Source organism: Lepidochelys kempii, chromosome 14 (assembly GCF_965140265.1).
Source record: "Lepidochelys kempii isolate rLepKem1 chromosome 14, rLepKem1.hap2, whole genome shotgun sequence".
NCBI classification, from domain to species: Eukaryota; Metazoa; Chordata; order Testudines; family Cheloniidae; genus Lepidochelys; species Lepidochelys kempii.
In genome coordinates this window covers 23,839,933-23,865,174 of record NC_133269.1, presented here as the reverse complement: position 1 = coordinate 23,865,174, position 25,242 = coordinate 23,839,933, and the positions used below count along the sequence as shown (strand labels likewise).

The window sequence follows — 25,242 nt, the reverse complement described above, 5'->3', positions numbered from 1 at the left end:
GCTCAGTCACGGCCCTGCTGCTTCGATATCTGAAGCATGAAGGGTGATCTGAACCCAGTCCCCGGGGCACAGGAGCAGGGCCACCCAGGCGCTGTACTCTGGTGCCAGGCAATCGCCCTGCTTGCCTCGATCCCCCCGACCCAGCAGACCCCTCTCCACCTGCAAGCACAGCTCGTTTCTGCACGTCCTTTACTTCCAAGACAAGGCCCGGGGAATCGTTGCCACGGTGTGTCTGGATCATCCCTGCGGCACCCGGGCGGACCGAGGCCCAGACGCAGCGAGCTGCGGCCCCGCCAGGCCCTAATGGGGTTCTCACAAAGCCTTGGCCAGCTCAGAGCTACCCCGTCTCAGGGGGACCGGCCCACACATTGCCCCCTTGGCACCCCGCCCCCTTACGCCCGGCAGGGCCGGGGCCCAGCGGTTTCCCCATCGGGCCAGCAGGGGCCCTGGCATCACGGGCTGAGCCGCAGGACAAGGCAGGCCCGACGCCCCGTTACCCACCCGGGCAGCTCTGCTGCAAACGCCCCCAGCCCCGGCTGCCTCGCGGCAGGGCGCCTCCAGGCCCCGCCCCGCCCCGCCCCGCCGACTCCCGGGCTGCGGCAGGTCCACGCCCCGGCGCCGGCCTCGGGGGGCGGGGCGGAGCAAGGGCGGAGCAAGGCCAGGCCCGCGCCCCGCCCCCAGGGGCGAGCAGCGGGGGATCTGGCGGCTGGAAGCCGGCTCCTAGCCCCGCCCCCGTGGGCCAAGCGCAGCCATAGCTCCGCCCCCCACACGGGCGAGTCTCGGCCGCGGCCCCGCCGCTCGCTGCGATGTGCGGCCCAAGCCCCGCCCCGTCGGCCGGCGTCACAGCGGCGGCCCCGCCCCCGCGGAGCCCGGATGATGCAGGCTTCGGAGCCGGGGGACGCGACTGGGGAGATGCTGCTGCCGTGACAGGGGATGCACCCGGGTGAGTCCGGGCCCCGGGCCCGGTGTCCGCTGCGGGGCGGGGCCGGCCTGAGTGCGGGGCGCGCGGAGCTGGCTCGGGAGCAGGAGCGCGGGCTCTTCGGCTCTGGGGATGAGTGTGTCAGCGGGGGGCTGCCGGGGCGGCGGCGGGCGGACGGAAGCCGGGAGGGGCGCCGCGGTGGGGGCTGAGGGGAGACGCCCTGTGGCGGGCACGGAAGCCGGAAGGGCCTGGGGGTGTGTCTCGGGGTCGGGGTCTCCTCAGGGGCAAGCGGCGCCTTGGAGGAGAGGAGAGGAGAGGAGAGGAGAGGAGAGGAGAGGAGAGGAGCCGCGCGGGCAGGGCCGGCCGGGGGCGTACGGGGGCGGGTGGCCCCACGGCTGGGTCCGCGGTTTCCTGCTCCGCAAACCTCACCGGATTGGATGTAAATTGACAACGGGGCAGGTCCCGCCCCCTCCTGCCATTGGCTTACGGGCTGCGATTAGTGACGGCCTCGTCACTCGCCAGCGAGGCCTGGGCAGCAGCGGGTGGGGGCGGGGATCCCTGAACCCGGCGCTGCCGGAGCCTCCCGCCGGAGCAGAGCGCAGCGGCCCTTGGCCCCCGGGGCCGGTGGCGCCGCGTCTCGGGCCATCCCCGCCTGCCCCGTGCGGGGCGCAGGGCGCGGTGACTGGTGAGGTGTGTGGAAGTTGGGGGATGTGGGGCAGTGCCTGGTAGGGGGACACAGGCTGGGGGGTTGTGGGGCACAGGATCCTCATAGATCGGTGTCCTGCCTGGTGAGGGTGTAGAGGTTGGGGGGCGTGGGGTCCCAGTGTGGGGGTGCAGAGGCTGATGGGGTGTTTGGAGCCCCGGGGGCGTGGGGTCTCGGGGGGGGTGCAGAGGCTGATGGGGTGTTTGGAGCCCGGGGGCGTGGGGTCTCGGGGGGGGGGGTGCAGAGGCTGATGGGGTGTTTGGAGCCCGGGGGCGTGGGGTCTCGGGGGGGGGTGCAGAGGCTGATGGGGTGTTTGGAGCCCCGGGGGCGTGGGGTCCCAGTGTGGGGGTGCAGAGGCTGATGGGGTGTTTGGAGCCCCGGGGGCGTGGGGTCCCAGTGTGGGGGTGCAGAGGCTGATGGGGTGTTTGGAGCCCGGGGGCGTGGGGTCTCGGTGGGGGTGCAGAGGCTGATGGGGTGTTTGGAGCCCGGGGGCGTGGGGTCTCGGGGGGGGGGGTGCAGAGGCTGATGGGGTGTTTGGAGCCCGGGGGCGTGGGGTCTCGGGGGGGGGTGCAGAGGCTGATGGGGTGTTTGGAGCCCCGGGGGCGTGGGGTCCCAGTGTGGGGGTGCAGAGGCTGATGGGGTGTTTGGAGCCCCGGGGGCGTGGGGTCCCAGTGTGGGGGTGCAGAGGCTGATGGGGTGTTTGGAGCCCCGGGGGCGTGGGGTCCCAGTGTGGGGGTGCAGAGGCTGATGGGGTGTTTGGAGCCCGGGGGCGTGGGGTCTCGGTGGGGGTGCAGAGGCTGATGGGGTGTTTGGAGCCCGGGGGCGTGGGGTCCCAGTGTGGGGGTGCAGAGGCTGATGGGGTGTTTGGAGCCCGGGGGCGTGGGGTCTCGGGGGGGGTGCAGAGGCTGATGGGGTGTTTGGAGCCCCGGGGGCGTGGGGTCTCGGGGGGGGGTGCAGAGGCTGATGGGGTGTTTGGAGCCCGGGGGCGTGGGGTCTCGGGGGGGTGCAGAGGCTGATGGGGTGTTTGGAGCCCGGGGGCGTGGGGTCCCAGTGTGGGGGTGCAGAGGCTGATGGGGTGTTTGGAGCCCGGGGGCGTGGGGTCTTGGGGGGTGCAATGATTGATGGGGGGTGCAGAGGCTGGCGGCGTGGGGTCCCTGTGAGGGTATATGGAGTGCAGGGTCCCCATGGGCTGACAGACACAGTGAATAAAATGAGGTGCAGGGTCCACATGGATGATGCGACAGTTGGGAGGAGCAGGGGGATCATATTCCCTAGAATGTATAATCCTTGTTGCATGTGATTTCAGTGTTCTGGGTAGCAGACGTGATGCTGACTACACCTGAGTGTTCAGTGTGGCTAGAGACAAGTTGCATTCAGCATTGTGTCAGCTAGTTGTAGGTAAAACCTGCTCCTAGTAGATTTTCCCAATGATTATCTTTTATGATGCTGAATGTGATTTGTCTCCGCTGGCCAGTCACCATTATGTCCCCTAAACCAACGAGTGAAAACCCACTTTCAGCAGGATTACTTTTCTTGGTGAAGGCAAACTTTTGGGCCAGGGAGGAAGGTGGGTAATGGGGTTGGATTGTCTTTTTATATATATATATATATTAGTTGCCAAAACTAGTTGTCTTATTGAGAATGCCCTGGAATCTATCCTCACTGCTGTGTTTGGAGAAGGGGAAAGGCCTGCAAAATGTTTGCTGTCAGATGGTTGCTAGGATACACAAATACGCTCATGATGTCAAATGCACTTAGTTCCAGTGAGTCATTAAAAATACTATTTCTATTACCGCAAAGAAAAGGGCAGGTTTGGGAGTTAGCTCAGTCTATTCTTCACGAGAGAATTTTTACCCGGGGTGGGGGGTGGTGGCCTGAAAAGCTTGAACTAAGTATCACAAATCTGTTGGTAGGTAGGTGAAGGCAGTTGGAACAGGCAACACCTTGCTGAAACCCTAAGGAAGGATCCAACTTCACAGCTTCCTCCCACATTGTGCCATATTCCAGCCACCATTCTTCTGCCTAAATAGGGCTCTTACGGTCCCTTGTTCCTTAATCAGAATTTGCTGGTGAGGCTATGTCTTCCTCCTCTCAGCTCGCTTGAGCATGCTGCCTCTGCAGTGCACATTGAACTCTGCTAGTCAAGGAAATCGTTGTGGTTTTATACCGATGAAAGTGATTTCTGTGCCTGTCTCTGGGCAGAATGTTTTATGTGTTGTAGTATTCACTTGTTGTGGTTAGAGTTGTGTTTCTCAAGTGATCAGTTAACAATACAAATTGGAGATCAGAAACTTTTCATTAATTTGGGATAGCTTGTCCTTGTTCAGTTAAAAAAAAATACAAAATACAAAATTCCCCTTTTCATTTGTGTAGCTATGTACTTACGTTGCACTCACATAACTAAAATAGATTTGTCTCCTCGGATGTTTCTGATTGGAACATTTTACCTATGTTATTAATATGAACTATAGGATGGTCCAGCTTGGATAGAGTGAAAATTGTGCTAATGTGTCCAGTTTATTTGATGGCAAACAGAGTCCTGAGTAGTCTGGAAAATTAATTCCTGGTTATAGCAGAAAATCTTAATTGTTGCAAAAAGGGATGGCCTCGTGGGCAGCCTTGTGTACACAGTTACCTCTGTGTTCTCTATCTCTTGTAAATATTAGCTGCATAAAGATTGACAAATAGAAGTGTGGAGCAGGAGTTCAACGGCTCTTTAGCCCCAATAAAACTGTCACCATGTTTCTTGCTAGAAAACAATGAAGATCCCCAGGTGTGTTTGCCATAACAAGCCATTGCCTCCAACTTCTCTAAGGGTGATTCTGGAAAAATTGCTCCTTGAATAACTTTCTGGGATTGACATCTTTCCCCATCTGTGACATTTGGGAGGTATCCAAGGCAGTTCTGGGTTGTCCACAGGGCACCAAGATTTGGCCATGACCCTTCGGACTGCATGCCAGATGTTTATTTCCACAGCTGTATCAAAACACTATTTGTCTTACATTTTAACTTTTTAAGGCAATGCTTGTTCAACTGGGATAACTATATACGTGGTCCCAGGAAGATGTCCTCCGAGACATACCTGAAGAGTTTACCTCGGGAAGGGGAGATCTGGGGAGAGATCAGTCCCAGAAGGGAAATCATGGTTAGGTAACAAACTTTCCCTTCTGAATCCTGAGCTCTTTCCCAGTCCCAGATATGTAGTGACCACTTTAAAAAAAAAAAATAGTCAGGGAGAGAGATGAATAAAACAGAAGAAGGTTCTCTCTTCTCTAGAATTAATCTAATTATTATTAATCTAATGTTGGAATTACCACTTGGATCACCTTCCTGCAGAAGGATGCTTCTGTGAAGGATAGGAGGTCGAGCCTGTAGTGCTTGAATAAAGGGTTTGAAAATGAGTGACCTGGTTGCCACTTTACAGAGTTCTTCTGGTGACCGTCAGTCTTTCTGCCCAGAAGGCTGCTGGAGAACATGTGGAGTAGGCACAATGCCTTCTGAGATCAGTCTGGATCTGCATACATTTTGCTGATGCTGCACTCGATCCCCCTAGCTGGTCTTCTCACATCTAATATCCCACAGTTTATGGTTTTTCTTCTGGTTGGTTAGGCTTTGGGGAAAACTCAGGAAGAATAATCTCCTGGCATGTGTGGAAGGAAGAATTTTCCTGGGTAGTGAATGAGTATAAAAGAACTACCTTAGGCTCTTAGGATGCCCAGTAAGGCTCTGGTCTTTTAAGAGCAGATATTTTAGAGACTCTTCTAGCTAGTGGGATTGTAACCGGGAGCTATATCTTCAAGGATTGGAAATACAGACACCTAGATGCCATTGTTTGAATGGATGGTTGCGAGAGCTTGTTACTCTGGTGCAGGTTCCAGGCCAGGCAGATAGGCCTGACTGTTGGTTTGGACAGATATCCTGCCACCACCCAAGGGAACCCTAATATCTGCTACAGATTGGATCAGCTTGTGTTCAGGACACTTTAGCTCTGAGATGTGAGATGCAGCGAGGGGAGGTCTCGGCTGTTCTGTAAGAAATCCAGCGGAACTGGGATGTTTGGTTTCCTGGGTCTTGACACTAGTAAGAGTTTTGGCCATATCCTGTGAGGTTCAGGAGGATAGAGAGTCTGGAGTGTATCTATTACACTGGAAGAATATTCCATCTGTTGCTGCTCAGTAACCAATTGTCAGACTTGTGTAACCTGGTTTGGGATGCAAAAGCCGACCTGGGGACAAGGAGGGCACATAAGAGATATGTCCATTTGTGAACCAGAGCATTTGTTCCCAGTGATGTCTGCTCTCGTGAACATGAGCTTAGTTTTTGCATTTTGACTGCATGAAGATGGGTCCACATGGGAGCAGTCTGGCCCCGTGGATATCAGCTGGAATACTTCTTTGTTCAGGAACCATTCTCAGTTACCTGTCAGTTCATGGCTTTGCCAGTCTGCTTTAGTGTTCAGTGTCCCTTCTGTGTGAGGTGCCCTGATGGAGGCTAGGTGACCTCTAATCAGAAGAGAATCTGCATCACTTTGGACTTGAGCTTTTTGTGTCTTCTTGCTAGTTTATGTATCCCATGGTCATCCCGTGTGATTGAATCAGGATGTGCTCCTTCCTCAGCTGTCCTGGAAATCTTGAAGGGCCAGTCTGACCACTTTCATTTTTAATCTTGACCATGATGGAGAAGGAGCTTGGCAGGTAGTTTTGTTTGGGGAGTAAAGCCTCGGGGATGTTGGACCTCCAAAGAGGAAGGGGGCTCACTGCTGCCTCCAAGAAACTTTAAAAATTGGAATGTCAGTGGTTAGGCAAGGTGGGAGTCCTAGAGTCTGCTTTTTTTGCATTGCTGGAGGCAGAAAATCTGGTCTTTGGATGGGCAACGAGCATGGCCTAGCCCTGGAGCCACACTGACAAGTCTGAACTGTCTCTGTTTGTTATTTGCCGGGAGAAAGGTGCAGCCCAAATGCCTTGGACCAGTGGTCTCCAACTTTGTTACGCACAAGATCGCTTTTTGAATTTAAGTGCAACCCAGGATCTACCCCGCTGCTTCCGTAAGGCCCCGCCCTGCTCACGCCATCCTCTCCTGTCTGTCACTCACTCTCCCCAACTCTCACTCGCTTTCACCAGGCTGGGGCAGGGGGTTGCGGTTTGGGACAGGGTGCAGGCTCTGGGCTGGGGCCCAGGGGTTTGGAGTGTGGGAGCGGGCTCTGGGCTGAGCCTGGGGCAGGAGGTTGGGATTCAGGAGAAGGGGCGGGGTGCAAGCTCTCGGAGGGAGTTTTGGGTGGTGGAGGGGGCTCTGGGCTGGGGCAGAGTGTTGGGGTGCAGGAGGCGGTATGGGGACCTGGCTCTGGGAGGGGACTCGGTGCTGGGGGTTGGGGTGCGGGCTCCCACTGGGCGGCACTTACCTCAGGCGGCTCCAAGGCAGCTGCGCAGTGAGGCTAAGGGTACGTCTACACAGCCGAAGTTAAAGCGCTGCCGTGGCAGTGCTTTGATATGGCTGTGTAGTTGCAGCTCCAGCACTGGGGAGAGCTCTCCCAGTGCTGTAATAAGCCACCTCCGCGAGGTGGAGCTACCGGCGCTGGGAACGCAGCTGCCAGTGCTGTAACACTATCTATGCTGCCACTTTACAGCGCTGAAACTTGCATCGCTCAGGGAGTTGTTTTTTCACACCTCTGAGCAAAGAAAGTTTCAGCGCTGTAAGTGGCAGTGTAGACAAGGCCTAAGGCAGGCTCCCTGCCTGCTCTGGCCCTATGTTGCTCCTGGAAGGGGCCAACGCACCCCTGGGGGAGGGCACGTGGTTCCGCGCACTGCCCCCTCTGCAGGCACCACCTCCGCAGCTCCCATTGGCCACAGTTCTCCATTCCCGGCCAATGGGAACTGTGGGGGCGGTGCTTGCAGGCAGGAGCAGCGCGCAGAGACCCCTGCCTCCCTTCCCCTTCTCCCCTGCCTCCCGCCCCCGGAGGCAGGCTGGCTGCTTCCGGGAGCAGCATGGGGCCGGGGCAGGCAGGGAGCCCACCAGACTTTTAGCGGCCGGAGATTGCGATCGACTGGGAGAGTCTCCAGGGTCGACCAGTCGATCGCAATCGACCGATTGGTGACCACTGCCTTGGACTAATGGCGAGACCAGGCTCCAAACTGGACTACTTTCTGTCCATCATTGCAACGAGGGTTTGAGGGGCAGCTGTCTTATTGTTTGGACAACTTGTGTTAAATGCCTGGAGAATGCCTCATCACTGTGTCAATGGAAAGCAGTGTGTGATATCAATGAGACAGAAAGTGTGTCCTCGGCTTCTGCCAGCCAGAAATGGACTGTGTTATAAACCTGAATTCTGATCCCATTGAGCAGCCCCAGTGCCTGCTGGGCTAGCACATCTGAAGATGCTGGATTTAATCTGGTGAGCTGGAGTAGTCACTCTTACCTGTGTTTGTGCGCAGGGAACTGAATCCAGTTCTGATCTGATTGGACACAGGAAGTCTTGCTGGAATCACGGTTCACTGTTGATGTGCATACCCTCAAAATTCAGGTTTCACATTTGGGTGCTTAAAGGTAGGTTCAAAAACAAATGATCTGTGAAAATCAGGTCACTTGAATTTGATGACAACATATGGATTTTTAGGGGCCTAAGTTAAGGCACCCAAGTTTCAGAAAGGTTGGTTTTTAATAAATACAACAGGGTTGCATCATGTAATTGATGGGGAGGGCTGATGCTGGAGTTTGGCTGGTTTTCATTCTCTGTGTGGAAAAATCAGAGGAAACTTTGCAGCTCTGAGGATACATTAACTCTGGAGGACCGCCCTAACTTACATCGCTTATAAAATGTGCGCTGCGCTATTAATACCTGAGTGCATATACACTTCATATGTGGCATCAACTGACACTGAGCTTCATACATATAAGTAACTTATTTTGAAATGACACTTCCAGCAGAACCGAATTCACTGAGCAGTGTTCTCTCTCAAATTGAGGTGGCTGTGTGGGCTGAACATTACGAGCTATTAAATATATATTTGTAAAAGGCAATTTCCCTTTATTACAGTCATTCCCTTGACATTGGTGTCTGACGGGAATAGGCACACTGATAACAGGTTCTTTATCAAAGTGCAGTATTTTGGGATTTATTTTTTTTAAACTGCCACACTTGTATCCTGGCCTGTTAGCTAAATGGGAACCTCTCCAGAATTTAAAATTCATCCATGAAAACAGCTGCTAATTTATGTGTGCTCAGCATCTTTGCATCTGTTTAAAGGAGACAGATTTTCTTATTACTCCCATTACATTTTACCTCTTGACACCACTTTTTAAAATTGTATTTAAGGATCATTCTGCAAACATTCTTCACCTTAATTCTCTACCACGGCATGTTCAGTTCAGACATCTGGTGGTTGGTAGTAGGGGAAGAAAGCTTTTGTTAGCAAGTGAGTTCATTGATTGGACATCAACAGTTCTCTAAGGCCACAATCTGCAGTCTTTACTCAGGTAAAGGCCTGAGTGGACTTTGGGATGTGGACTTACAATTGTGTAAGCCAAGGGTTCTCAAACTTATTTAGTAAGCTGGAGCACATCTCGGTAGATGTATCTTGGATGCTCTTCTTTCCATTCACAGTTGAGGAAACCACCTTTTCTCCCATTCCTGATCACTTAATGTGCCCATGGCAGTTGCTTCCATAGTGAAGTGACATTAGGGAAATGTTTAGTGTATTTTTGGTGTCATTAGTGCAATAAGTCTTTTGCCCAGTTTTTGTTAAAATCAATCAGCCTGGTTACCCTGACTCAACTTTTCCTCTCTCTTGCCCATGGTTCTCTGCTCTCTGGTACCTTTCCCTGATGCTTGGTTCTCTTCTCCCCTGGGCATACCGCCCTTGTTTCTATCTCCTACTGGTCCCTAGCAGCTGCAGTTTCACTGATGGCTCCAGTCCCTGAAGGTGGCTCCTTCATCTCTTCCATCTATGTAGCAGTGGGCCCCAGGGGGACAGCTAGGCTGGCTGATGGATTCCAATTGCCTTTTGCTCTTCCTTCCACTTAAGAGCCTGGATGCTCATAGAAGCAGTTGGAGACAATGAAAGCCAACAGCATGTGATCTCTCAGCACTCTGCAGATTCCCAGGGTTCCCCTACGCTGTGGCTGGGAGCATACCTCCCAGCCTGGGTACACAGGCATACACTAGTTCAAGTTGAGCTAGCATGCTAAAAGTAGAAGTGTTGATGCTATGGCACAAGCAGCGGCATGGGCTAGCCATCTGAGTTTGTAACCCAGGGGTTTGCGTGGGCTTGTACTGGGGGTGCGATGAGAGAGGGGTAAGCCTGAGCCGTAACATCCACACTGCTACTTTTAGAGCACTCGCTCATGCAGAGCTAGTGCATGTCTGTCTACCTGGGCAGGGAGGCATCATTCCAGCTGAAGGTTATAGAGACCCCTAGGAGCCCACAGGCCAGAGTTTGGGAAACACTGGCATTAGCAGTAATTGTGAGGAAGTGCTGATTAGTGTCTGTTCAGCAAACTCTGCTGACGACAAAGCCAGTTGTAAGAAGCGGATTATTCATCATTCCTGCATGGGCTGCGTTCTCCCTGGATATTTCTGCAGAAGTGCAATCACTATTTGAGTAGTTGCTCTATACAGATTTCGTGTCAACTAGTTGATAGATCAGACCTCTTTTAAATAATTATTTTTTCTTTATTTTGTGGTTCTTGGTGGCCATCAAACCTGCCTCTCAGCTTACCTGGTGGTTTGATCTGCTGCTTAGTGGTCCTAGTGTGACGTGTGGGTGTCACAAATTGCACCAGATATGCTAGTCAGGAGTAACAGAGCAACTCAGGAGGATTTTCTAGGGTTACAGCTTGACTTTCAAGCATCTCTTTCCCTTCTGAGGCGTGGCTAGACAAGCTATGCTCACCTGCCCGTGTACCTCAAGAGGGCCTGTTCAGTGGCAGTTAATAGGAATTTTAAATTCCGAATGAAATTGACAAGCTAATCAGGTCATGGGAGGTGGAGAGAACTGTGCTGGGAGTGTGACAGCTAAGCACAGAAAAGAGCTGATTAAACACGAAAATCTGCAGCTAGGAGTTGCAAATTGCTTGGGAAACTTGGCTGCATTTGGACTAGGGAATGGGGGTGGGACACCGTAAAGGAGTCTTAGTCCAGGAGCAGCTTGCTGCCAGGGCCAGTGGTTTGTTGGATTGGGGTGTAACTAGTAGGCAGGAATTGTACTGGGGCAAAAAAGGGTCAGAAAGGATTGTTGTTTTCAGTGTTTGGTGCATTGATGATATACTGTGACTACATACGCAGACATTCTGAACTGACAGTACGAATTAACCACACCCATCATATCATTGGCTCAGTCGTAATTAAGCAGTGTATTCCTGGAGCTAACACATGTCGGGTCTGTCATCCATATGAGCCTCTGCCATGGTTTGAGGCTTGGCTATAACAAAGGCCTTTTCTTTGCTGCTAAAAAAGGTGGTCTTTTTGCCTTGGGGTGACATGCATGAGCTATCCTAAGATAAAAACACAGGGAACACAAGGCGCTTTAGTTTTACCGTGAGGTCAACTTGACGAAGTCTTGCACACCATTTCCACCTGAGTTGACCTTGGTGAGCTTACCTCTTGGTAGCTGCACTAGGATTGCTGTGTCGCTAGAGCTGTATTGGTATACTACGCTGGCAAAGCAAAACTAATCACTTTAGCTGGCATAGCTTATTCTACCACTCCTGGGTGAAATAAGCTATGCAGGACTGGCAAAAGGACACCCCTGACCAATATACCCGCAGAAATATGTAGCGTAGACCTGGCATCAGTGTAGTTTTAACAAGGCCTGTGTGTATCCTATAGACTATGTGACATATACCGTACCAGAGGTTCTGGGAGGTCAGTGCATAAACTTCCCCTATTTCCATTCCCCAGCATCACTAAACTCCATTGGTTGTGTATGGAGTCTTTTGTCTGCTTAGATGTTGGAAACAATTGCCGGCTCAATTTAATCTCTGTGACTCCACAGTAAACAGTTCAATATTGGCTGCATGGCAAACTGCGTTCTCCTCTCTCTGATCGTTTTGCAGCATCCCTTTCCCAAGTTCCAAGTGCAGGATTAACTGCCCAGTCAGGAAGTGGAAACAAACCACTTTTTATTAGGGAAGCAGAGGGAGAGCAGCATTGTTACCACCAACTGGAGCTCTGGGTTGGCTCAACAAATTGACACTAACCCCCTTGGCTTCTTCAGAGACAGTTTTCCAGAGAGATGGACAGAAACTAGCAGGGAGGAGCATATCTTTTCATAGTCTCTGTGCTGGGATGTGTGTGCTCCCCCACACCCCAGCCTGGCTGCTTTGAATGGGTCTGGCCCTCAAGGATTTCAGGGATGTGGATCTAGGTTGTTCTCGAAGGTCTGTATGTTTGTGGGGCTTTTGTTTCCTATGCCTGCAGGTTTGATGCCTGAGTGAGCCTTTTATCTTTCTCTTTGAAGGTGCTTTGGCATGTGCCATTTGGCAGCTGGTAGAGGTAGATTCTATGCTGTGCTTCAGTTAGTTTGAGACTCTGGTATGGTGAAACATGTGAATGCCTGGAAAGTCTCTTATCACACATCAAGCCACAATTGCTAATAGAGCATGCATTGGTAATTGTAACTTGATTTGTGATAAGAGACTTCTTGCATCAGCTTGCTCCTAGCTGGTTTCAGATACGTAATGTCTGGGTTTATATTCTTGTACTGCCAAGGCTGCAAGTTACATGTGCCACAACTGGATATCAGATTTGACAATTGTTTGGTTTGTCATAGACTGGCACCTCCCTCACTGGGAGGTTCCAGGGAGATGTATCAGGCTAAGAGACCATGGCTTCCACTGTGCTTCATTTGGATAGCTTAAAGGCTTTTATATTGTGATCTTTTCCACAGGCTGGACTTAGTTGAGCCAGGCAGTCTGCAGCACCTAAACTTAAAGAGCAGGATTGGTTAGCATTGGTGGAGAAAGGGCCATTATGCTGACACAGCAACTTTGGGACCGTGGTGTCCTTTCTGCTGGAGCCCATATGCTGCTGTTGTAAGAGGCATAAGACATCTGGTGTGGTTTATCAGAGAATATTAAGTGCAAAAATAGTATTTCAATAATAGGTGCACTTACTAAAGCGACAGTGGAAGTGGGCAGCCTTCCAATCTGTGTATGAAAATGCTTCCAGCTCCCATTTCATGACAAGAAAAGCAATAATAAATCAACCAAAGAAATATAATCTGTATCTCAAACATTTTAATAAGTAACTTTTAAAAAAAAATCAATGTGAATGTGTTAGCTCTTGCCAGCTGTTTGCTTCCTGGTCATGTCCTGAGAACTAAGATAGGGAAGCAATCAAGAATCCAAGAGTCTAAAGTTAGTTATTGTACAGTCTGTAGTTAGTATTCCTGCCTGTGACCACAGCAGGTATTGCCAATAAAAGAAGGTAAAGAATGGGTAGGACCAGAGCCTTGTGTGCTTTCTTACCTTTTTACCGGTGTCTGGGTGGAAGCGGCAGATGGCCCGATTCATGACCCAGAGAGCACTAGCTTTCTGAACTGGAGAGCATCTTTAGTGCAGGAAGGGAATGACTCTCTAGCAACATCCTGGGATCTCTGGGAAATCTAAGTTTCAGGAAGATCAGGAATCTGGCAGCCAGAATGGGTGATGACATGGTGTTTGTTTATCCCAAAGGCCCTGGATTTGCTTCTTGCCATGTGTTATCTTGGTCAAATATGCATCTGATCCACCAGGTTACCAGCCGATAGTAGGGACACCTTAAAGAGTGGGGGAGCAAGTCAAGTGTCCTTTGGCAGATTTTAGAGACGGGAAGTCTGTCATCACCCTGGATGGTAGCATCGGTTAACTAGTCAGGCTGCTCTCCAGCACGTCTGGTGAGACCTGGATAACAGAAGGCTGTGTCTCTTAGGCTATGGTGGCAGAGCTTAGCCATGCCGACTATTTACCTATGGGATTCAGGTGGGTTTGTACTTGGCATGGCTAAGCCATGCTTCCACTGTAGCTACGTGTGTGACTGCAGCTACGCTGCTATTTATACTTGCACAAGCTCAGTGGGAACTACTGCGAGTATGTATACGCAAGCTGGAAATCATGTGCTTAGTGAGCAGTGAGACGTAGCCTTGCTTTGCCTCCTCCGTATTTCATTTTCTGGGTCTTGGAATTATTTGGGGGATAGAAATGGTCGGCGGGAGGGAAGCCAGTGAGGTTCTAGTATGGAGGTAGCCTAGAAGCAGGTGCTTAACACATACAGAAGTGACCTGTTTCGTGGGCATTAAATACACTAGTTAGTTTTATTTTCCACATGAAATGATAATCTGTCTTTAGATGGGAGGATGAGGAGTGGTTCAAATAAGGGAGGCTGCAGGAATGACAGATGTTGCATGCAGCCTCACCTTGGCTGAGTCATGCCTGCGTCTGACAGATACTTGAGGGGTCTGACTTTCTCACATACTGTGGCCACATTTGTATAGCTTATCCTAGGTCACTGAATTGAATTGACATGTGAGGGTGGAGTCTGTGCTCACAGAAAGTTGGCATTGCATTCTAAATCCCGTGTTGCGTTCCATGCTCAGTGTTGTTTCAGGTTGATATTCAGTCCGAGCACTAACAGCAGCACAGGGTCACATGGAGGAGGGCTAGGGAAGCGTTTTAAAGGTACTCTGTTATGCAGTGAGCTGCCCTAAGTTCCAATGGGTTCTAATTCCTAAGTTCTTAGTTGAAGAGCAGCTTCACAGGGATTCATTTTATTAGCGCTGTCACACACCTACCATTAGGAGACAGTATTCCCAGGCTCTTTCCAGCATCAAACCTGTTCACTCAGGCTGTGCAGTGGGTTCACCATTTGATTCTGAAATATTCTAATATTACTAAATCTCTCAGAGGCAGGGGGCCAATTGGTCCCATGCAAAGAGAAGTGTCTTCAGATACCTTCTACACACAGACCATGAGCTGGTAGGTTTTAACATGGTCACAACTGTGAAAACTAGCACACTTGTCTCAGTCTGAGATTCCCTCCTACTCGCTGTTTAGCCCTGTTCACTTATATAATAAGGGCTTGGAAGGAACTAGCACATTTTCAAATTGGTTCTTGATTTAGAAATATTTTCAATTCTGGAGTTTTGGCCAGTTATTTGGGTTCTCCCAGGGGCAGCTAATGAATGCTGAACTGTGGTGCTGCCCTGTGTATTCATACAGTGAATCCTGCTTTGATGTCCCAGCTCAAAAATATCCTCTGTGGGGAAAAGTCCTGGGAGAAGCCAATGCATTGTCTCAGCTGTACTCTAAAAACCTCAGTGTTACGTGTTAAAGGCTTGATACTGCAAACGCTCCATGTGCAAAACTCCAGTTGAAGTCCATGACTAAGGGCTTGCCATAGTGGACTCTGAACACCCCTACATAACTACTAGGACCAGGAATTAACCATAGATAGAGCAGAGCACTGATTCTTTGTTAACTTAAGTTATCATGATTGCACTGGCTTATATATGCCTTACAACAAACTAGCCTCTTCTTCTTCTTTGTGTATCATGGTAGTGCCTATAAGACACTGTACAAATACATAGTAAGATCGTCCCCGCTTTGAAGAGCGTACACTCGCTAAATAGACAAGAAAAAGGGTGGGAGAGACAAAAGGATTGGTCCAAGGTCACACAGCAGCAGGTCAGTGGCAGCTGGGAATAGAAACCTGTTCTTCTACCTTCCAGTCTCTCTGCGGAACTATCATGCTATTTTTAGGTGATGGTTTTTTGTTTTGTTTAAAACCATCTAATAGTTAAGTGTCAAATAAAGGAAGGCACAAGCTATGCCTAACTTATGAAAATAGATTCTCTGTTCAAATGTAGAATCAATAAAAGCCACCAGTGCTGAACCAGATCTAACTCGCTGGGATATAAGTGAAGTTCCCTGAGCTTTTTGGTTTCTTTTTGTGCCATCTGGAATTGGAAAAATGGATAGTTTACAAAATGACAGTTTTTAGGCATTTCAAAAGCCTTATAAGCGACCCTAAAAATGCAGAGCTTTTAAAAACTTTCCCTATCACTCTGTGACCTCCCAAATGTCGGGAAGTTGCTGAGACGGTGGTGTGCCAACCACAGCAGCCTCTGAAACAAACCATAATAATTATAATACTTGGCAGTGGTGAGCAGTTCATTTCTGTGTGAAATTCAGGAATGAAACCAAGAAAGAGCTCTTCAGTGGGCTCAGAATAGCCTTCCTACCACTGAGCCCCAATACGGTCTGGGGATGAAGAACACCCTGTATCAGACCCACCGCCAAATGTCATGGCGCTAGGTTCGTTTCTTCTCCGAGCCTTCCCACCCAAGGGTCCTGCAGGGGATTATAGGCTGACTCAGCCTCCCATCATGCCTTGAAGCAAGTTTATCTCAGATGCTGTGGTCTCTCTAGATAATAAGGTAGCTTGGCCAGATGCTGCTTATGTCTCTGAAGGCTGGGGTATCCTGGGGCAGGGGAAAGAGTGAGTTTGTGTTTAAATACACGTTGTACAGTAAAATGGTGAAGTTTCGTGAGAGGAAAGAATCCACCCTCCCCACAATCTACAAAGCCATAAAAGCTTCAAGGTCTCTGCTAGCCTCTCTCATGTGTTCCATTCCCGACCCTTGCAATTGGCAGGGATGACTCAGGTGTTTGATCCCAAGGGTGTAGCTCATTTGAATGGGCAGGGAGGAGTCTTTGGATGGACGTACTTCTATAAGACGATGTAAGATGCCTCGTCCAAGCTCTCCACCGTGTCCAAACTGGAATCTCCTGGCATGCCTCTTGCTGGCTGTTTAGTAGATTAACTACTTCGGAGCTGCAGAGGCTGAGTATTGTGCATCCTGTATCTCGGGGGGAAGGTGTTTGCTCTTGATCTCAAGCATGTCATGTGTGCCAAGCTGCAGCGATGGGTTCCCTAGAGCTACAGGTCTGAACACGTGCTCGGTTCTGTCAACAAACATGGTTCACTGATTCAGTCAGGTTTTGAGCAGAGTTGGACTGAATTCCTGTAGGTTGCACTTACGTGCCCTTAATGATGTTGAGTCAAGGGGACTGTGGGTGTATGAGGCCATTGCATGGAAGCTTAAGCTTTTGTACCTTCACAATGATAAATTGCCTTGGTAAGAGGTATAACAGGTATAACCAGTGCAAGGAAATGTACTGTAGAACTGGGTCATATTCCCTGTACGTTTATTTTCGCAGACTTAAAAATAGCTGTGAAAATAGATTTACAGCCAGTGGTTTCTGCTGAGAACTCCTGTGCTGCTACTGCCTAGGAACAGGCGGCTGCTCCAGAGCTGTCTAGCACTCACAAAGTGTGTTCACGCTGCTCTGCCTAGCCAAAGGCAGCTCCCCTCCCCCCGGCGAAAGAAATGAATCTACAACTAGCGCTGTCCTGTGAAAATTAACAGGCAAAAATCTGCTGCTCTGGTGCTGATCAGACTGTGCGGAAGGGAATTCTAGTGAAGCTCCATGAGATCCACATGTAAACTCATCCTCAGTCCATTGAAATATGGACAGCAAAAGGCTACTTGGACTGGAAGCTCTTTGGGGGTTGGACCGTGTTTTTGTTCTGTGTCGGTCCAGCACCTAACACAGTGGGGCCCTGGTCCATGACGGGCTCCTGAGTGCTATCGCAAAGCAGATAAATAGTGATAAACTCACGATTCTAAAACAAGGTGCATCTGAAGTGACTCTAGGGGGAGAGGAGTTTTTGAGGCGCTTAATGCCCTTTGGATGAATATGGTCTCTTGACCTGAATTGTAGCAGCTGTAGGCTGATACAGCGGCAGCTTTCCTTTGCATTATTCATGGATTAAGTACTGCTGTCTAAGGTGCTCATGTTTTCCCCCTCTGTTGAATGCAGTGCAGTTGTGGTGTTCCACATTTACTGAGCCTGGCCAGACCTCTAAAATGTGGGTCACAGAGATGCAGGAGATGTCAATTTGGCGAGTCTAGGCCTGGAGGGGTGGAAATGGGCACTGATGCTTGTTAGAGCCCAAAATGAGGAGCTGTGTATGGCTGATTGAGCTGACAGGAGCAGTGTGCTATGAGGGTTGTTTAAATCAGGGCTTCTCACAACAATTTTTTCTGGTGGCCTCTGACAATTTTTCCTAAAATACTTAATTAACTTTAGGAAAAACCAATAACTATCCACATAGACATGTTGAAATCATTGTAATTTATTGATGTAGGATTTTTTCCCCCAGACTCAATAATAAATAGTCATGTACAGTTGTCTCTATTCTTTACTGGACCTAAACAGAATAGAAACACAAATAAGGTGCTTCGTACGGTCTTGTCTTTTTTTGCTTTTTTTTGGTTGCTTTTTTTTTCTTCAAGATGTGCTAGTTACTAAGTCTGCTGTGAAAAGTGACATTAACAAACATACAAATATCACTTTTCACAGCAGACTTACTCAGCCCCGGCAAGCCTGGGATGGGGAGGTGAATATGGAAGCATTGGGGGCCGGGGGCACTGGAGGAGGGGGGTGAGCTTGGGGCCAGAGCCCGCCACCATATGGTGAGGGAATGGAGCCTGAAACCTCGTGGCTGGAGCCTGATACCACCAGCCCTGGGAAGGTGGGGAACCCACTGCCTGCCTGCTCCTCCAGCTTTTGTGTCTCCAGAGGTGGGCAGGGCCCAACCACTGGTGGTGGCTCTGGGGGAGGGGGCTGCTGCTTTAGCCCTCCCCCTCACCCCCCATCATAGACCAGGAGGCTGTGGCTCAAGAAAAGTCCTTGGTGGCTGCATGCGGCAAGGGTGGCTGCATTTGAGAAACACTAGTTTAAAGTGTCTGCCCTGAAGGTGGGGGAGAAACCAGCCCATTCCTACCCTCCTTCATGGGATTTAACAATGAAACCTGGGTCACAGGGCTTGAGCAATGGACCAGATGCTAGTATAAAAGATGAGGCCTTTCTCAGAGGGAGTTCAGAGACAGTATCTTGGTAAGAAGCCCAATGCAGCATGCTGGTTAAGGGTTGGGGAACAATTTCCAATGGGGCCTGCTGTGTGGGTTCTTTTACTACATTTTTCACATCAGCCGAGCAAGAGGGTTCTGTTAAGTGTGGAGCCCAAGCCTCCCCCCATCCTGTGAAGCAAATGTCCCTCTGTTACTCATAGCTTTTCCCAGCAACAGAATAAAAATTACAAGATGTGTCACTTTTGCTGCTTCTGCTATTAGCTGAACAACTGTGAAACTCACTAGAATCTAGCCACTAAAGCCTGGTCTACACTAAAAATTTATCTCCACCTAGTCGTGTGTCTTGAGTTTGAAAAATTCACAACCCTGGGGGAGACAGGTAAGCTGACCTCAGCCCTTTGTAGACACCACTGGGTTGATGGAAGAATTCTTCTCTTGACTTAGCTATTCCCTCTCGAGGGGTGGATTTACTACAGTGATAGAAAAATCCCTTCCATCGCTGTAGTAAGTGTCTGCACTACAAATGCTACAGCGGCACAGCTGGTAATGTTGACAAACCCAGAGCTGCTCAGAACTGTACTCATCCTCGCTGTTGTAGTGAAGGGGGAGAGAGACGGATTGTGCTCTTGAGTAGCTCTGTGGTACAAGGTGCACAGATATGACAGTAACTAGCGCCATGTAAGAGGGAGGTAGATGCTGCTGCTCAGAATCAGACTTTAGTGAAATTGAAGAGTCTGGTAAATTTCTCTGTGCTACTGCCAGATAGTTTCCATTAAGAAGTGCATTTTTCATGCCCTGCTGAGTCAATTTCCAGCGTAACCTTAGATAGCTAACTTCCCTCCACCAATAGAGCCTGATCCAGATGCCCTGGCAAGGGGAGCTTTGCCCTCTGAATGTCTTTAGACTAAAAACTACTACAGAAAATTCTTTCCTGGGTATTTGGCTGGTGAATCTTGCCGATATGCTCAGGGTTTAGCTGATCGCCATATTTGGGGTCGGGAAGGAATTTTCCTCCAGGGCAGATTGGAAGAGGCCCTGGAGGTTTTTCGCCTTCCTCTGTAGCATGGGGCATGGGTCACTTGCTGGAGGGTTCTCTGCTCCTTGAAGTCTTTAAACCACGATTTGAGGACTTCAATATCTCAGACATAGGTGAGAGGTGAAAGGTACCTGTCCTTTTAAAAACACTTATTTTAAGTGGATTAATATTAAAATTGGATGACTACAAATTTTAAAATCAAGCCTTATGGAAAGAGGTCCTAGATAAGTGTGTGAAGCTACTAACACTTCAGAGCTAGGTTCAAAATATGACTAGAGTTTCCTCAATTTTTGGTCTCCATGTGTTCAGATCACAAACCACCACAAAACTATCCTGTGAGCTGGAAGAGTGGGCAGGTTGCTGCCTGGTGCTGGTCTGTCTGTATCTGTGCCTGTCCGTTGTTGGGGATTACTGGTGTCCCTTTCATGAATGCTGAATTCACTTGTAGTTCTCAGCAAGGCATAAAAACTCAAGAAAGGTCACAGTGATGGGGTCTCTCCAGTATTTTGTGGCAATCCCAGGGATGTCCTCTTTGTCTTTGTCCTTATCTTATTCATATGTTTGCCTTTTGCAGGTTTCATTGATCATGGACTGTGAAGAACTCCCAGATTTTTCGAGTCCAAAAGAAGAAACTGCTTATTGGAAAGAGCTTTCCTTGAAGTATAAACAAAGGTATCATTTTGGATTCATAGACCTGTGCTTACTGTTAGCTCTACGAGAATGTGGCTAATCAACCTGCCTCTCAGTGGGAGTTTTGCTTTGATAAGTGTCAGGTGTGTCCAAATGAATTTCTTCATTTTCATCTTTAGAAATGCCAGGTCAGTCAGTAAGAGCCCACTGCTGGAAGCAGAGCATCTTCTGCATGGGCATTACCAACTTGAGAGCTCCAGGTTGTGGATTGCAGCCTCCTAGGGCAGATTGTATGAGTTCCTTTTGGCTACCATTGGCATTAGCAGGGCTGGCTTTGCAGATTGGTATCTAAATACCTGGAGCAATACTCTGCTTGGTTCTGTGTTTCGGGGACCTCTGCCTGCTTTCCTCTGGAGTGTTGTCCTTCTGTTCTGTGTTACTGTTGTGGATTGCGCATGTGCAGCAAACAAAACTTCCTGCAGTCCCAATATGCACATCAGAGCCCAGGATGCTAATGAATTCATGTTGCTTCCCGACCACTGAACGTGTCAGATTGGTGAAAGAAACACAGAACTGGCGTATTTCAGAGGGAGCATCTGAAGGGACCTGGCATCTCCTGAGCTGTTCTTGAATGTCAGAAAAAATTCAGGGCCTTTAGGGGTTAAGGAAAGATTTGGTTTCTGTACCCTTATAATTCACTTTCCTATAAACTTTGCTGCTTGATGAGAGCTGAGCTGTTAAGCACAGGGCAGATACAGACATGTCAGTGACGTGTGTACAGTGGGCAGTGGCTCCTTTTAGCAATTTAATACCTTGCAGTGGTGTAAGGTAAGTATTATGCTGGCTCCCTGACTAAGTGGTTAATAATCTTAGGTTCTAGAAAAGGGTTGGGGTTTAATGTTACTTTGGTGTGACCATATGGTATAACAATATTGTTCTCTGTTGTTAGACTGCATTCAGTCATATGTTTTTCAATCAAAACCAGGTTAAAAATTCACTGGCTAATACCAGACCTGTCCATGAAATGATTTAACAAATGCTAGCTGTGAAAGTTAATGAATAGAGAATTTTTGTCAAACTCCTAGACATCCTGTTGTTGACCTTTGTGCATGGAATTGTATTTAAACATGTTTTTAATACAGCAGTTTGTGTGTTGCACAAAAATGAATTTCCTTTCATAGCTGAACTTCATGTAACTCTTACCTTACTGCAGTTCCCTTCTTCTCTTGAAAGAGATGCTGTTTATATGAGTCCCTTCATATGCTGGAGATTCTTCCTGGGTTTATCTTTAGACAAGATCCGTGGGTTTTGTTACAACTTGATAAACTAAACCCTTGACTGATATGAATCCTCTGCTTACAGTTTCCAGGAAGCACGTGAAGAGCTGGCTGAATTCCAGGAGGGGAGCAGAGAATTGGAAGCTGAATTGGAGGCCCAGCTAGTGCAGGCTGAACAGAGGAATAGAGACTTGCAAGCAGATAACCAAAGACTGAAATATGAAGTGGAAACATTAAAGGTACCGCAGTGTCTGTAGTGGAATGGCCTGTTCTTGCAGGTAGTCAAAAGTGTGGTCCTAAATTATCATTCAAAATCTGTCTGGTCTGTACAGGTTTTTTGGTAATTCAGTATCTGTATCCAGAATATAAAGGGAGGGGAGCAGACATATGTTTGAGATCCGGTTTTGAGTATGGCATGTGCCCAATGGGTAAGACCAGGTATTTACCAGCCACCTTATATGTCAGGTAAATTTGTGGAGGAATTTGCTATGTTCCTTGGCCATGTCATAAGAGGGACATGTCTCGGATCCTTTGCTTTTGAGCTTGATCTTGAGTTTTGCTTGAGTAAGGGCAGCAGATTTGGGTTTTCGGAGACTTTGGTGGATTTGTTGTTACTACAGCAAGTTAACGTAGCCATGTGATGGACATACTACTAATCTGCTTTGTTAGGCCAGTGAATCATTTTGTTCATCATTTCAGCAGTAGGATTGTGCAGCTAATTCCTGTGAATCAATGGTTTTTGCCCAGAATGTCTCTGGTTTTGTGAGATTTTTAAGGCAGTTAAAGACCTCTGACTCATGCATGTCCTTTAGCAGAGTTTCTGATAGTGTTCTGTAGAGTGTTCAGATAGACAATAGAATATTCTAATTAATGCATCTGGGCCGATCTGTTCTCACCCTGCCCTGGGATCTTGGAGAGCACCATGGTTTGGTCCTGCTCTTGGAAACTTGACCCGGGGCAGGAGGTGGGAACATAGCTGGAAATCATTGTGTTCTGAGCCAGGGCAAATGTGCTCTGTGGGATCCCTGGTTATCTTATCCCTTCCCTGTTGTAGTTATGAAATCTGCATGTACTTGAGGAGGCCAGTAGCTTCTTCAGGAAAGTCTCTAGCTGCCTCCTCGGAGTTGTGGACATTCTTAACCAACCAGACTGTCAGCACCCACTTTCCAGTTTTTCCAGGTGAAGGTCTTGGAGTGAACTTCCCTGTGCAGTCAAGAAGCAGATTCCAGTGCCTCTTATTTTTGCTCACCGTTGGGATTTCAGGCCGGTTCTTGTCGTAGCATAATTGTCTGGAGTCTGGGAGACACGGAGTCAGAATCCTCTCTAGCAGTTGTATTGCTTTCTGGCCACCTGTAGGTGTGCTGGGCCACATTTATGGTTTTGAGGGTGACATTTAAAAGCCTCCTGGACCTGCCATTACAGACTATTGAGAACGGAAGTTGATGGGTGTGTTTGGGAGAATAACTAGCTATTTGGTGACTGGATCCTTGCTGTGCACAGTGTTGGCTTTCTTTATTTCAGGGTGCCCAGTGCTGATGCTTTGTAAATATCCATGTTAATACTGGCATTTCTATGTGCTACCACCAACAAACCCACTTGAGCTGACTAATTCTGTTGTGTTACTTTTTTCCCTCTTATTTGGCTCTGGCTTGCCTCAGAAGGTTGTATATTAGCAACATTAATCTTGCTTCCCCTCTTATTTCCAGGAGAAACTTGAACACCAATATGCACAAAGTTACAAGCAAGTGTCGGTGTTGGAAGATGACCTAAGTCAGACACGGGCCATTAAAGATCAGCTACACAAATACGTGAGGGAGCTGGAACAGGCCAACGACGACTTGGAGCGCGCTAAGAGGTGAACGCTACAAACCGATTGCCTTGCTAGATCTTCCTCTAGTCATTTAGCTTCACAGCTCTTGGCTATCTCTAATGGATGCAACTTTGCATAAGGAGAGAGACTGTTTTTTGTTGCATTCATGCAGTTAAAACCGTATTGAGGCTCCAGCCCAGTCAGATGTCCAAGTTCGCCTAACTCACTTGTTAGCCCTACAGTACAGCAAGAAGTCCTAGAATCAGAGAGTTTAAGGTCAGAAGGATCACCAGATCATCTAGTCGGACCTCCTGCATATCACAAGCTACTAAACCCCACCTCGTTACCCCAGTATTGGGCCCAGTAACCTGGATTGCTGGAGGTTTCTGAAGTATTCTACTTTGTGTAAATCAGTGAGAAACAAGAGCAGTAATTTGCACTCTGTTTTATGGATTCCTGAAAGATGAGAGCAGAGCATAAAAGCAAGCCCAGCCAGCATGCCAGATCTGACATCAGCAGCCAGGTGACTCTTACAGCATGCCAGTGATCCTGCCAGGACAAAGCCTCCTTCAGATAAGAAGCTAATACCTTATGCAGTCCCTTGTAAATAAAACAAGCCTAGTGAGTCTCTTCTTCCCTTACCTAATAAGCACTGTGGCTGGCCACAGGGAATGACTGTATACTGGATAAGAAGTGCATAAAACTAGCAAGAGTGCTGCTAGCAATGCCCTGTTTGGAAAGTAACAAACAGATCCTGCCTCTGTTTAACTGAATGGGAATGTTGCCATTGAGTTCAACAGGAGCAGGACTGGGTCTCTGGCTATGTGGCATGGCAGACCCAGGGCTGAGGCCCTGATTTAGCAAGATACTTGAGCACGTGACTAACTTTTTAAACATGTGAGTTGTCCCATTGAAGTCAGTGGAATGGCTTGCATGTTGTGTTAGTCATATGCTTAAGTACTTTACTGACTTGGGGCTTGAGTTAATATCCCAGTCCCACACTTTCTTGGCTCGCTGAATTGTCAGCTGCTCGGCGCATGGAGGTGGTAGCACCTTGCAAGCCCCCTGAGTTGATGTAGAGTGCTGCATTGACTGGCGCTGGTTGCTGAGCAGAAGGGAGAGAGAGTGGATATCAGTGCTTGGTGAGCTCTTACACAGCTGTGTTTTACAGTGTTTGAAGTCCAGCTGCTAGAGTTCTGTCCTGTCCAGTCCACATACCTCACCTCTGTGGCGCTTAATGGTCTTTTCCAGGAAGCATGGCAGAGCTGTAAAGCTTTGGACATTGCTTACCTTTTCCTTTTGTTGTTATGCTTTCCAATGTGCTTTATGTCAGCAGATCTGAAGAGCCTAATATTTTGAATTTTGTTTCTAGGGCAACAATAGTTTCATTGGAAGACTTTGAACAAAGGCTGAACCAGGCTATTGAGAGAAATGCATTTTTAGAAAGTGAGCTGGATGACAAGGAATCGTTACTAGTTTCTGTACAGAGGTTAAAGGATGAAGCGAGAGGTACAGCTTGATTGATTAATTCTTTGGTTTAGTACAGGCTTCTTAATAGAGATGTATTCTAACAACTACAGCTCATGTTTGTACAGCACCTAGCACAATGGGGCCAAAGCTGTTTGTGCAATGTAAATCTTCAATAATAATAATAATAATTTCTACACAGTTAAGGGGAGTAAAGAAATTTCATCTGGTGAGTGGGGAAAAATACCATCAAATCCATTCAGGATTTTTTAAATATGTGAGTACTGCAGGAGAATTCAAATTCCAAATGAAAACTGAGTTAAGCACAGATCTGTGTGACAAATGCTTCCATTAAACAGGCTCTGTGCAGGTTGTTGGGGAGATTTGAGGATGGGATTAGACATGGAAATAAATGTTAACTAACCTTGTGAAATTCTCCGTTGTCCTCTGTAATCCTCTTGGGAGTTGCCTGGCTTATGGAAGATATCCCAGA

The 25,242-nt window shown here is 48.6% G+C and overlaps 1 protein-coding gene across 6 annotated transcripts in view; it reads left to right on the top strand.

Annotated features, from left to right (window-relative positions):
• The first annotated feature begins 840 nt into the window (after window positions 1-840).
• The window catches only part of NDEL1 (nudE neurodevelopment protein 1 like 1), a 44,661-nt gene continuing 20,259 nt past the window's right edge, over window positions 841-25,242 (top strand). For 4 of the 6 annotated variants that reach the window (XM_073310865.1, XM_073310860.1, XM_073310862.1 and 1 more), the window contains exons 1-5: window positions 841-943; window positions 20,140-20,237; window positions 21,558-21,711; window positions 23,179-23,327; window positions 24,655-24,791. In XM_073310865.1, the coding sequence (XP_073166966.1) occupies window positions 20,152-20,237; window positions 21,558-21,711; window positions 23,179-23,327; window positions 24,655-24,791 (526 nt within the window). In that variant the 5' untranslated portion in view covers window positions 841-943; window positions 20,140-20,151. Of the gene's footprint in view, window positions 944-1,450; window positions 1,610-20,139; window positions 20,238-21,557; window positions 21,712-23,178; window positions 23,328-24,654; window positions 24,792-25,242 lie in introns of those variants that run through there. The other 2 variants (XM_073310864.1, XM_073310863.1) reach the window with 2 other exon arrangements.